The 14,884-nt window shown below is 39.0% G+C and overlaps 1 protein-coding gene across 2 annotated transcripts in view; it reads right to left on the bottom strand.

Annotated features, from left to right (window-relative positions):
• The window catches only part of ldah (lipid droplet associated hydrolase), a 237,915-nt gene that overhangs the window by 59,905 nt on the left and 163,126 nt on the right, over positions 1–14,884 (bottom strand). For both annotated transcript variants that reach the window (XM_080192230.1, XM_080192231.1), the window contains exon 4: positions 6,109–6,269. In XM_080192230.1, coding sequence (XP_080048356.1) covers positions 6,109–6,269 — 161 coding nt within the window. The remainder of the gene's footprint in view (positions 1–6,108; positions 6,270–14,884) is intronic.

Below are 14,884 nucleotides of genomic sequence, written 5' to 3'. Positions count from 1 at the left end.
AACCTAATCTGCAGAATCTTTGGACTATGGGAGGAAACCGGAGCACTCGGAGAAAACTCTGCAGTCAACCAAGCCAGGGATTGAACCTGGGTTCCTGGCACTGTGTAGCAGCAGTTCTGCGCAGTACGGATGGCACAGTGGATGGCACTGCTGCCTCACAGAGGCAGGGACCTGGGTTCGATGCCAGCCTTGGGTCACTGTGTGGAGTGTGCACGTTCTCCCCTTTCTGAGTGGGTTTCCTCCGGGTGGTCCGGTTTCCTCCCATAGTCCAAAGATGTGTGGGTTAGGTTGACCGGCCGTGCAAAATTGCCCCTTAATGACAGGGGGATTGGCAGGGTAAATTTGTGGGTTTACGGGAATAGGACCTGGGTGGAATTCTAGTTGGTGCAGATTCGATGGGCCGAATGGTCTCCTGCAACGATCTATGATTCTAACCACTGTGTAACTGTTCCACCCTGTATTGTCTATATTTGTTGCTATTTTTTATGTTTTTAAACTCAGTGCATAATATAGTAGGGGCAGTATTTGCTATAATTACAAAATGGGTGTTCACTCCCATTGTGAACAAGGGCCGAAGTGATGAGACTTAAGACACATAGGAAAACGGCACGGATTTTGCGGTGGTACTGACAGCAAAACTGACAGCATTTACCATTATTACTCCTGTGCACACACAGCTAAATGCAGAAATCAGAAGTTGCTGTCAATGATTTTAGGCTTCTCCAGATAGTAATGGCAGATAGCAAGCAATTAGAAATCGCAGAACATGATGAGAACGTGCAATTTTACAGTATTACTCTTGCTGTCAAAACCCTCAAAAAAGGTTACACTTTACAAGATGAAATGTAACTAGCTTTTTAATAGCATATTCAGTTCATAATTTTGTTGAGCAGCGTCACTGGTCCTGAGAAATTAATTTCATATTTGAGCAATGTCAAACTTCTCAGTTGTGATAACCCAACCTCCCCCCTGACATATTTTCAATATTTTTTATGAAGCTTATGATATTTCAGCTTCTACCTTAAATAGACTCGTATGTTCCATTAATTCATTTCCCCCTTTACTTAAAAGTGGAGGGTAGTTAATGCATTTTACTTCCTGGCTTCCTGATTATGAGAATGGTTAAATGTGATTGGCCGCTGATCCTGCTTGATGACATCACAGCTGCCAGATGCCTGGATATTGTTTGATTTGGCTTCATAAACTAATGTTGGGAAAGGGCTTTTTTTCTTTTTTTTTGTCAGAGCTATACAGAGAGAGGACACCTTGGTGGGATCATGCAGTGAGGCCATGTGGTAGAATTACTTGTAGAAAAGGATACAAGCAGTCCCAGAGAGAAAATACTAAACTGGGGGAAGGCTAACTATGACAGTATTAGGCAAGAGCTAGGGCATGTAAACTGGGGGTGACTGAGAGCAAATCCACATCCCATATGTAGGAGTCTTTTAAAAGTCAGCTGTTAACAATTCAGGACAAATATGTCCCTGATAGAGGTTTACAAGATTATGACAAGCTTGGATATAATGGATAGTCAACTATAGTAGTGTCCAAAGGTCAATTACTTGGGGGCATAGGTTGAAAGTGAGAAAGGGAAAGTTTTTCTGCTGTAAGAGCTGGTGGAAGCAGATCCAAAACAATGTTCAGGAGGCATCTGGATAGATACATGAATAAACAGTGAACAGAGAGATATGGATAACATAGAGGCAAGAAAATATTAGATTAGAGAGGCATCTATGTGGGCCAAAGGGTCCATTCCTGTGCTGTACTATTATTTGTTCTTTATAATTTGATTTGATTTACGTGTTGGGAAACAGTGAAAAGTATTGTTTCTTGCTCTCTATACAGACAAAGCATACTATTTATAGAATACATAGGAGAGAAGGAAAGGAGAGGGTGCAGAAGATAGTGGTACAGTCATAGCTAGAGTGTAGAGAAAATCAGAAATAAGGTCAGCAATATGTTACTCAAGTTGTCTTATTTTATGTTAGAAATCAGCAAAAGACAGAATCATGGAATTGTTACAGCATAGAGGAGGCCATTTAACCTGTAGAATCTGTACCAGATCTCGGAGTGAGCAATACACCTCATGCCATTCCTAATCAGCCCTTTGAGCTTGCACCACTATTCAATATGACCATGGTTGATCATGCACTTTCAGTATCCCCACTCCTGCTTTCTCTCCATATTGCTTCAAATCAAGCCCAAGATGAGGTGCAATCCCTTTAGCCACAAGAACAGTTTTCTGTGGTAGAGAATTCCACAGGTTCACAACTCTCTGAGTCATGAAGTTTTTCCTCATCTCTGTCCTGAGCAGCTTACCTCTTATTATTAGACTGTGACCCCTAGTTCTGGACTTCCCAAACATCAGGAACATTCTTCCCACATCTAGCCTGTCCAGTCCCATCAGAATTTTACATTTTTCTATGAGATCCTTTCCCATTTTTCTAAATTTCAGTCAGCACAAGCCTAGTCGATCCATCTCTCTTCATATCAGGTAGGATTAGTAAGTTTGCGGATGACACAAAGATTGGGTGTGTGGTTAAAGTGAGGCGGTGTATCTTGGGCTACAAGAAGATATAAACAGAATGGTCAAATGGGCGACAATGTCCTTGGACTGAGATGGTTAACCTCCAACAGCCACAACTATTTTACTTCGTGCCAGGTACGACTCCAACCATTTGTAGAGTTCCCCCCGATATCCTTTGACTTGATGCCATACTTGGTCAAATGCTGACTTGATGTCAAGGGTAATAACTCTCAACTCACCTCGAGTTCAGCTCTATTGTCCATGATTGGATCAAGGCTGTAATGCAGTTCAGAGCTGAGTGGCTCTCAAACCGAGTGTCCGCAAGCAAGTTATAGAACATTACAGTGCAGTACAGGCCCTTCGGCCTTCGATGTTGCGCTGACCAGTGGAACCAATCTAATGACCCTCTAACCTAAACTATTCCAATGTTACTCATATGCCCATCCACTGACCATTTGAATGCCCTTAAAGTTGGTGAGTCCACACCTGCTGCAGGCAGGGCATTCCACGACCTTACTACCCTCTGAGTAAAGAACCTACCTCTGACATCCGTCTTATAATTACCACCCCTTAATTTAGAGCTATGTCTCCTTGTGTTAGCCATCACCACCCGAGGTAAAAGGCTCTCACTGTTCACCCTATCCAATCCTTTGATCATCTTGAATGCCTCAATTAGGTCACCTCGTAACCTTCTTCTCTCTAATGAAAATAACCTCAAGTTCTTCAGCCTTTCCTCATAAGACTTTCCCACCATACCAGGCAACATCCTGGTAAACCTCCTCTGCACCCTTTCCAATGCCCCCATATCTTATAATGCGGCGACCAGAACTGTACGCAATACTCCAAGTGCGGCTGCACCAGAGTTTTGTACAGTTGTAACATGACCTCATTGCTCCACCCATCACTCAGGTACTGCGTTCCAGATCCAAACCATTTGCTGCCCGAAGAAATCTCTCCCGTCACCACTGCTCCTTTTGCTAATTATCTTAAGTCTGTGCCCTCTTGAACTAGATCCTTCTACCAATGGGAACAGTCTCCCCCATCTATTCTGTCCAGACCCTTCATGATTTTGAATACCTCTATCAGATCTCTGCTTAACCTTCTCTTCTCCAGGGAAAACAGTCCTGATTTCTCTAATTTTAGCTTTGTACCTGAAATTCCTCATCCCTGAAACCATTCTCATGAATCTTTTCTGCACTCTCTCTTGCCTTCACGTCCCTACCTAAAGTGCAACACCTCGAACTGATGCAATGCTCCAGTTGAGGCCAAACCAGTGTTCTGTACAAGTTTAACATAACCACCTTATTCTTGTTCACTATGCCCCATTAATAGAGCTTACCAACCACATTCCCAACCTGTCCTTTTTCTTTCAATAACTTATGCACATACACATCCACAGACAAATCACTGCATTGTTTAGTTAGTGTTTCCTTCCTCATGAAGTATGTTTAGACACTGAATGAAAGTGGCAGAGCTGTGAATTGTAAAATGCTTAAATAGTGTTATGACATTATTTTGGCAAAACATTTAGTTCAGTTTCAGCCCCTAACAATCAGTGGAAACAAAAATTCATTGATAATTTTAAATTGCCATTATAAAAATTGAGCCATAATGGAAGAAAGTTAATCCCACATTGCTTTGGAAATTATACTGACCCTTGTTATGCTGTTGGAAAGGCAAAAAGGAGGAACTTTTGCCCATACATTGACCTCATCTCAAAAGCTAAAAAGCTACTGGTATTTAAATTATATCCTGTCAAGTATAGTGGTATTTCAGAATGTCACCTCACTGTTCCTTTGTGGGTGACATACTATTTTGGCGAAAGATTTCAAATACTAAAATCTTTTGCTAGGTATTGGTGGACCTATTATCCAGAAGGCAAATAATCTTCCTGGATCAGTTGTTATTTGGATACAGTAGCATATGATTCATATATGATCATGCACGGATAGAATCATAGAATTACTACAGTGCAGACAGAAAGAGGCCATTTGGCTCATTGAGCTTGCACCATCTATCCCATTGCTGTAACCTCACGAATTTGTGCTGCTAGTTCCCCCTGACACTAAGGGGTAATTTAGCACGGGCCAATCAACCTAACCCGCACATTTCTGGAATGAGAGGGGAAATGGGAGGAAACCCACACAGACACAGGGAGAACGTGCAAACTCCACACAGACATTGACCCGAGGCTGGAATTGAAACTGCACTCCTGGTGCTGTGAGGCAGCAGTGCTAACCACAGTACCACTATGCCGTTCCAGTTGCTGGTTTCACAGGAGGTATAAGTGGCAGGATTTCAGTGGATTCCTGAACTTAGGTCCATGAGGTTCAAATTAGTAAACGAGAGGTGTAAGTGCAAAAACAATTGATGGCCAGAACTTTAAAGATCTGGTTGCTATGGCTAGGGGGTTCACATAGTCCAAAGGAGGAAATTTGCACATTTGATCATTGATGAAGGTGCATAATGGAAAATGGTAAATCTTGCTCCTAATTTAACATGGATAGTAACCAGTATTTTAAATTACTGCTTAAATTATACGAAAGAACATTACCATTTAAGCGGCCTAATTCATGGAAGTGGTTCAGCTTTTGAGATCTGAATTTCAAACATCACCTTTTTTAAAGTAGTACAAAAAGCAAGATTATTTCTGTTTCACTTCTCCGTATCTGCTCTAGATTAATGAGATCATGCGAGCAATCTCAGCCACTGTTCTTAAAGCTCAATTCATTATTTCATGTCAATTCCATGGCCCTCATTTTGATTTTGATGTGGAAAAGACAAATAAGCTAATTTCTAGATTCTCTCTTAAATGGAGAAAAGTATCTTCTTTGATCCAAATTAGTCATTTTGTCTTCAGGTATTATGGTCTGAAACTGTTAACAGTCTTCTACGAGGATAGTTGGGGAAATTAGTATAGTGGGAAAAAGCACCTACATTGCACCTTATTAAGAAATGCTGTGGAACTGTGATGCAGTTCAATTTTTAAAATGAAATAGAGCATTGAGAAACAATGGATAGCAATGCAAAAAGTTCATTAAAAATGATGGCTCATAGCAATCCTTGGGCAAAAACTGGGACAGTAAAAATAAATAAAACTTCAGCCATAAAGTCAAAGATATAAATATGGGGATTATAATGGGAACAATATATAATCAAAATACTACATTCAATTTAAATTCAACAGAAAGCTAGTTTTTCCTGAATTTTCTTGCAGATAATCTATATTATGACATTTTCATTTCATTCTCAGATCTGCAAACTGGCCTCTGACAAATTTTCTTGCTGTCGATAGCTGCAAAGGCATTGAAGTAGATTGCCTGCTTACTGCTCCACCTGGGATATTTTTTATACATTAAGCTGAGTTGGGTCTAAAGGAAATAAGACCTGTTTTGATTCAGTTTGTGCCATGTGCCTGGCGCAAAGAATAGTGGTTAAAATGCCAAGTTTTTTCTACTCAAACCGTGACTGATCCAACTTACCTCTATTAGCATCAGAACATCAGTCACTAAGTACAGTATAAAAATGATCTATGTAATCCTGTTGCGCAAACATCATACTTGTCCACTTCGAACACTTACCTGTAATTTGGGTTCACGCTTCATCACTTCTAGTATCATATGACAACCAATAGAATGGCCAATCAGCACGAGCTTGATATCCTTTGGCACATTTTGCCGAAGAAAAGTTAATTTATGTTTTATTTGTCCGTTCAGACCAAAGGTATCCTCTAGCTCAACATCTGTAAAAAAACCGAAGGAACTATTGAAAACGATCACAAACTAGTAAACATGTTACATTAAAAACTTAATGTTGGTGACAGCTTCATCACAAAATAAACTTTCTTGATCCAACACCATTTCATATTTTTCTCTTTGTAAGTTGAAAATAAGACAAGCCTCCAATGCATTTTCTGTGAAAATCAGAAGCAAATAATGAACACTGAGATTTATTACCACAACTGTAGATTGAAATTGTAGTCCTTATAAAAGGGATGCAATTTTTGAATCCTTTTGAAATAGGTTGAAGAAAGCTATTCAGGATAATACCCACGAGTAGAAGTTTTAATTACTTCCATTTAAACAAAACTAAATTCATGCAGTGTTTGCAAAAGCACTATTTTTACCAACATTTATAATGAGATACTATATTGAAACGAATCAGGTTGTACATCAAGCCAATCAATAGTATAAACATTAAAAGGGTGTGACAGTAGGAGCAAGTAACAAACTAGCACCATTTATCCCATTAAGCATCACTTTTAGAGATGATTTACAATCAACCTCACCACAATTTTATTCCACTTATGTGTAGGTCAGAGAACGTTTGTGCTGAACCTTATCACAGGAAATTAAATAAACTTTAGAAAAATCTAACCCATGATTTAACTCTGGTTAGACATAACCTCCATTTTATTGGTTACAGTAGCACAAAAGATCATGTTCCACTGAGGATTAGATTACATCTATCCCAGGGTTTTTATGACTTTCCATGTGTTCTTCCTAAGATAACCAGCTGGTGAAAGGTAGAACTGGAGCCAGTATTTATATACTTATATATATTGGCAGAGTTGCACATTGCTGGCATACACCAACTAGCACAGTTTCAATCTGATCTATTCATTGTTAATCCCCAGTTACTAGCCACAACTTGCATACAATTAAACATAATTACTGAACAAATAACAGAATCACCTCTTTCTCTTTCAATAGAAAGTAGTTAATACATACAATCAAAATTTCAAAACAAATTAAATCCAGAAGTTCATATATTCTATACACTGCATTACAAGATCCTTTTGGATTACAAGGTTCTTTTGGATCGCTGACAATTTCTTTGTATGTGTATTTCTTTTTATTAATTACTTTCATTCATCCATTTAATTTAGAGTGGATAGTTTAATGGGAAAATAGTAAACGGCTGGTAGGAAGATACAGGGGTAGGAAATGTGTTTTTGAGTAAGGGATTGAGGGAAGAAAGAATCATTGTGAGAAGGGATAAGAAGTGAACTACTGAGACACATTTTCCTGACATCCCCTGTCCCAAATGCAGTCTGTAGCCATTGGTGGCACCATTCCATGCTTCACCTCACTACTTAAACGACTAGCTCTCACCCAAAACAACAGAAAAAGTGGCAGAAATAGAAGACAAAGAGAAACACAAAAGAAAAAAAATAAGGAACAACATATAGAAGAGAGGAGCAAGAGACAGAAACAGAAGAGAAGAAGCATTAAGGAATCAGGGAGTGGCCTCTTTGGCTCACTGTTACAATACCACAGAATTATTAACTTGTTTCAAATTAAATTCAAAAATTTTAAAAGCTTAAACTACGAAAGCCAAAAGACAACTTTGATGTGGTGGGAATAATTACTTCAACAATCACAGCAGTTTGGCCGCAGTCCTTGGGCCACAGAAAAGATGAGGTTTTTAAATGTATTAAATTACACCTGGCCTCTACAACTGATTAGTCTGTGAAACAAGATTTTAACATATAAAGTTTCCTATACCCCTCCCTGATCCTTATCAATGCTGGATACTAGAAGCACAATCTTCTTTAACAATACCCAATATTGCTAACATATCAATATTAAGATTGATATTACAATATGCAAAATTCCCACCATTCACCTATTACTTGCACATACCCATCCAAATATGGAACATCTTATTTAACATCAGCCATCATTTCCAGCAGGGTTTTCATCTCCTTATTTGGAAATGTTAGATAATTTTATTAGAAAGCAGTACAGAGAAACTTCACTCGAATCATTCCTTGCATGAAGGATTTTCCTATAGTATGGACAGGCTGGGCATGTGTGCCCATTGGAGTTTAGGAGAATGAGATGTGACCTTATTGAAAGATGGATGGGAGGGGACTTGATAGTATAGATACTGGAAGGATGTTTACACTTGTGCAGGAGACTAGAACTAGAGGACACAGTTTAAGAATAAGAGGGTCTCCCTCTTAAGACTGAGATGAGAAGATTTATTTTCCTCTGAGCGTTGTTAGTATGTGGTATTCTCTTTCAACAGAGCAGTGGAATTTGCATCACTGAGTTTATTCAAGGCTGGTTCAGATCATTCCCCATTCTCATTCCTCCCCAGTATCAAAATGTTGAATGTCCTTAAAGAGGCCACCTGTACCTTCCCCACTGCAGGATCTAATTGTGTGCTAACTCTGCACAGTACACAACTAAATCCCTCAGGTCCCAAGTGAGAGAGATGATCGGGACGACCAGTTAACATGAGCACCTCACCACTTCCACTTAAACTGGAGCACTAAGTGGCTTAGGCTCTTTTACAGCTCCGCAATGGTGTCTGGTATCAAAACTTAAAGATTGCAATTATCATGAAAAATAGAAGGGGGAAGTTTAGGTACTTTCATACTCAGGGATATAAGAACATAAACAATTTATCATTGGTGTTAAGGAGATGGAGATTCCAACACAATAATAACAATTTGTAACCATTGGTGTCTTTAATGTATTAAGATATTGCAAAATGCTTCATGGGAGTGTTTCAAGAAAACGTTGACATTGAGGTACATGAGGACATGTTAATGAAAATACCAAAATCTTGATCAAAGAGGTAATAACAAGCATTTTAAAGAAAGAGAAAGCTAGTCTTGGGTGGGGGGCGGGTGCATCCAACCTAGAGGCTGGATGCCAACGGCAGAGTGATAAAAATCAGAGATGCAAGAGACAGCAGAATAGGAGGAGCTCCAAGATGTCAGTGGGTTGTCAGAATGGAGGAGGTTACAGAGTTAGGGAGGAGTGAAGCCACTGAGAGATTTGAAAGCACAGATGAGAATTTTAAATTGAGACATTTCCAGAAAGGGAGACAATATAGCTCCGTAAACACTTGGGCATTGGGAATTTAGAAAGAAATTGAATCATCCTGGATAACAATTCCATTTGCCATCATCAGTAAGAAACTTCTGGGTGGATTTTGTGTCCTTCCATCCAGAGAAATGGTTGGCAGTGTGCTAAAAATGGCAAGTTATGATTTAGTGCCCCATTCCTGTTCTCGCTTGTAGCTGAAGTAGATGACAGGTCAGTTAAAATACAGATTGAGGTCTTACAAGTTATACAGCATCTCGTTTGTCATTTTACGAGAGTATTGGGTGCTCACTTTCCATCTGCAGCACAATAGCTAAATTTTCAATGAAGCCTTATGATTAAAGTAGACCTCAATTGGCAGTTGGCTAGCATATCAGCTATCCAAAGCTCGCTAACAGTGAACATTTATTTCATTCAGTCACAGTCTCATCTCTCATCTTCAGTGGTTCATATTGTTTTAATATGCCTTCAAGGGATATCAGCATAACATCACTAGAAGGAAGTGTCATGTGATCCAGTCATAGTTTCATTTTTTGCTTTGAGCAGAGCATATACACAACTCTACTACTTTCAAGCTTTATACCTATGTATAACTGTCCACATGTGCCAAGTCTTAATAAATAAATCCACAATGCATTTAATCAATCCCATTTGAGTGATTGGTGCCTTGCATCTTGTACAGTAAATAAGGCCAAATAATTACAATAATTATGATAACATGATATTGCCAGCGACAGCAACATTAAGTGCATGTATGACATGTTGAACAGCTGTAGATCAAGTTACTTGGCATGAAACAACACTCAACATTTTAGTCAGACTGCAAAAAAGTCACAGCTTCAGACGTGTTGAAAACACAACCCGGCGCCTGCAAAAAAATGCTTTGAGGACAAGATGTTGAGCAAATGTCCAAATAAAGAGCTAGTAAACAGAAAGATCCCTCGTGTTGAGATTGCAGGGCATAGCCTGTCTTGTCCGTGAATATGACAGTGCATCAGGAGGACCAGCTCCAGGTTAACTCAGTCAATAAAGGCGAGTGACAAAATGTGGGTGGATTGATAGCAAGCAAGGGAGAGTCAAACAAGAGTCAAAAAAGTTGGGCAGCTTTGAGAGTCACTGAACAATAAATGGAAATAAAAGGAAAGAGGTCATTAGTCTGTGATGCACGGAAGTGGCTACAATGATACATATTCCAGCTACTGCAGAAGAAGAAAGATCGAAGGGATATTGTCAGAAGGTCCACAAACTTCCCCAGTTTAAATTCAGATGCAGCTGGCCTAATAGCGACATTCCAAATGTCTAAACAGAATACAGAGCTATGGTTTAATTCAGGTACGTCTGACCAGCCTACCAAGCCATTAACATCTGACAAAACAATTGGGAATGAAAGCCTACACAGGCTGAACACAGAATGATTAAAGAAGAAGAACTAAAAGGTGTCCAAAAAAAAAGGACTATATTGGAAGAACAATTCAGAGTTGGCTTAAACTTTCGCACTCATTGGATAGAGTTCATGTCATTTTGACAACTGCCTAGAGAATCTGTAGGCCACTTCATCATCAGAAGCAGAACCTTTTTTCTTTAATTTTTCAAAACTAGAGCTAGCAGACAGACCTGTTGAGTTGGGAGTCATCCACTCCCAAGCCCAAAATACATTGCATCGAAGAGTTACTGAAGGATGGATGCAAGTATGAAGCGATCTTGGCAGGTAAACAAAGGTGACGGGTCCTAAGTACAATTGTGATTGCTAATGCACCCACTGGAACCCCCAAATCCAGCAAGAGCTGGAAAGTACAGACTTCTGAATGCGCCATATTCCCAGCATTCCATCAATTCTGCAGGGCATTTGGTAGAAAAGGTCAGTGGCAGCAGTAGTTCACTCAAGCAAAGGCTGATTCAGTTAAAAAGTGCCATGCACTGATCCAAACAGACTGTAGAAATAGGCATGTTCATGTAACAAGAATGACTGTTTGCTTTCCCATCAAAACACAGGCACGATGTGATTGACAAATCTGAAAGTGAGATGTGTGTGGTGAGACAAAGAATGATGAATGCATTTTTTACATCGTCAATCTTGTTCAAAACACAGATGTCATCATCTGTCCGAAGTGTTTGCCAAGATTCAAATTATCTGTCCAAAGAAAGTTTGAAACTATTCATTATTGATCAAGATTAACTCAACACACTACTCTGTGAATTCTCAAAGACCTGTGCCCAAAGACATGAAAAGTCATGGCAAAAGATATTGCTGTGAAACTTTCAGCTTACAATGGTTCACTAATTCCATATGCTAGATCCATAGTCCTGGAATGCAAGCATGATCAATCCTCTCCTGGCTGTCACAAATATTCTACCTCTTGGAAATTAAAGGCCCAGTGATTGCAGATCGCCCAGCATGTCATGACTCCACACTAGTAACAATCCATGGAATCAGTCAGACATCACAAAACATACCAACCTCAGGAACTACTTCTATCATGACCTGACATTGAAATATCCAGAATGTTCCAACAAAATTGGCAGTGTCAGGGGAGCTGCAACATGACATTTGCTGGAGAATGCAAATCCATCAACTGACCCACTATTAAGTGCAGCATTTACAGATAAGACAAATTGAAGATCCGGCTACATAAAATTGAGAAAGATGGAATCATTATAAGAGTACACGAGCACACAGATTGGTGCAGGTCAATCACACGTGTCAGAAAGAAGGACAAATCAGAGTAATATTTAAATGCAGCTTTGAAATTTTGTTTTTACAAAATATATACATTAGAAGAGTTAAAGTTGCAATTTGCAGATGCAAATTCTTTTTGAAATTTGACACCAAGCATGGTTACTGGTCAGCACATCTCACGGAGAAATCCTGAGAGGTTACTACATTTCATATTCTTCTGGATGATACTGTTTTCAACAGCTCCTTTCATATTATCTATTAGCCAGGATCTCTTTTGAGCTCACTTAGATCGCATTACACGCTCTATGCCAGAATGCATCTCTACTGCAGACGATAACTGTTGAGGGAAGAACAAGCAAGACCATAATTTGCACTTGTTGATTCAAACGGCTTGTAATGAAGAATTGGTGTTCAACATTCTGAAATGTCACATCAACATGCAACATATTATTTCCTTCAGTTCTGTTTATTCCAGTACTGACAAATGCCTCAATTCAAGCAAAACAGAGGATACTAAGGCCATGTCAATTACTCCAACATCGAGTGGGAAACATTAGCTTTAGTGCATGTTAAAGTATCAACTATCTGGCGAAAGATTTTGGGTGAAGACCAACTGCAAGCCACTGGAGATGATTTTGTCAAAACGATTGACTGATGAGGTGTCAAGATTGCATCATTGCTTGAAGAAAATTCAAGGTTACAGGTTACTGCTGTGAGATTAGGTACATGCCATGTAACATATTGATCACATGGGGGCACTTAGCAGATTGCCTTGCGCAGCAAAAACAGAAGATATATTCTTAGATCTACAAGTTGACTTCATTGGCATTAAACTTGAAGATGTTCTCCAAATTGATCTTTCTGCACAATGCAAATACCAACAGCTACAAGAAGAAATGGCAAAAGATTCTACGCTACAGAAACTGTGGCAAACCACTATCCAGGATGGACTGATTAAATTCAGCATCCCATGAGCACATGAGACCATTTTGGTATCATGGGGATGAGCTTTGCATCTCCTGTGGAGTTATTTTTAAAGCCAAGCAGATCATAATAGCAGAATTCTTGTGGCCTGATATCTTTCAACAATCTCATCGCTCACACATGGGCATAAATCAGATGAGAAGACTTGAAAGAGACAGTCTATTGACCAGGTATGAACAATGACATTGAAACCATCGTCAAGAAGTTCAAGGCATGTCAAGGGCACATGCCAAGTCAGCACAAAGAACCATTCATTCCACATGAAGTTCCTGGCCATCCTTGGTCCAAATGCACATCCAATCCATTTCATATTCATGGCACTGACGTCATCATCAATGATTACTTTACTAATTATTCGACAATTACACAATACTTCAAGGGCAGCTGTTGTTTACACTCAAGTGTTATTTTCAGTTTATTTGGTGTGCCTAGAGTGATCATTATGGATAATGGTCTGCAATTTATTGGTTAGCCATTTCAGAATGTATGCCAGAACTGTAATATTGATCATATTACTTCTTCTCCTCATTACCTTAGATCTAGCCTGGCTAAATGAATGATCCAGATGGTGAAATCCATAATTCTTAAAGGAAGACAGACCAAGAGCTACATTTTGCAATATTACCGAGGACAACACCTTTAATTGCAACTACTGCAGAGCTCGTTTTTGTCAGACTAGTCCGTACTCTCTCATAAACTAGAGAGTACTTTTAAACCTACAAGAAATGATGATCAATGTGCCCAATAAAAGTGCAAGTACAGAATTGCAAAGTTTACAGTTGGGATGACAAGTTCATATCCAGGGTCCTGCAAAGGGCATGTGAAAACCAGCTGAAGTGACAAGGATTTATTCTGAACCAAGGTCCTATGAAGCCAATACATACAAAGACAATATGGTGAGCTGTAACAAAGGACAAATCAGATCTATTCCAGCTCCTCAACCACCATACAGCCCCACTGCATCTAAAAAAGGATCCCAAATTTAGTCAGAAACAAAATTCAAAAATTAAAATCCCATTGCTCCCTTTAAGCAATTAAAGGAACCTCCAAATAAGGTTACCATCACAAGATCTGGGAATACCAGTAGATTGCCTTTTCACTGTACAGACTCATAGATTCAGTAGTTCTATGTGGCAATGTATTAGTAAGTGCATGCTTTGGCTATTACATTATTAAGCTAATTGCCTTATTAAAGACAGGAAATGGTTATTGACTCAACCGCCAAAAGAATATAAAGTTGAAACAATTGCTGTTGGGGAACTATTAGGAGTTTATATCTCTGCTGAATGAGTTGCAGAAAAAAACTTACTGAAGATAAAAGACAAGCTGCTATTTTCTTTCTCCATTGTATAATAACATTTGACATTAAACATTATGCATTTATGTGATGATAACTAAATATGAACACGTATTGTAAATAGTTATGCTTTTTTGGAAGTATCTTTAAAAAGAGAGAGGGGCAATGCAATATGCCTTTAAGGGATATCAGCATGACGTCACTAGAAGGGAAATGTGTCATGTGATCCTATCTTAGTTTCATTTTTGCTTTGAGCCAAGTACACACACATTTGTGTCTATGTATAACTCTCCTCATGTGCCTAGTCTTAACAAAAGATCCCACATGTTTACCCAATCCCTTACGAGTGATTGGTGTCTTGAGTCTTGTATAATAAATATGTCCAATGTATCATACTATTATAATAACATGACACACGTGAATAAAGTTTCACTGATTCAAGACAACACAGTTATCCCTATGTTCTGACCCACACTAATTAACATGAGCAAAATGTAACTATTATCACAGTACAATCAGATTAATTTTTCTTACAGCATTACCTAATTCATAAAAATAAA

The sequence above is a fragment of the Carcharhinus amblyrhynchos genome, chromosome 7, assembly GCF_965287045.1.
Source record: "Carcharhinus amblyrhynchos chromosome 7, sCarAmb.v2.hapA, whole genome shotgun sequence".
Classification (NCBI taxonomy): domain Eukaryota; kingdom Metazoa; phylum Chordata; class Chondrichthyes; order Carcharhiniformes; family Carcharhinidae; genus Carcharhinus; species Carcharhinus amblyrhynchos.
The sequence above is the reverse complement of the archived record's forward strand: the minus strand, read 5'-3'. Positions and strand labels throughout refer to the sequence as shown.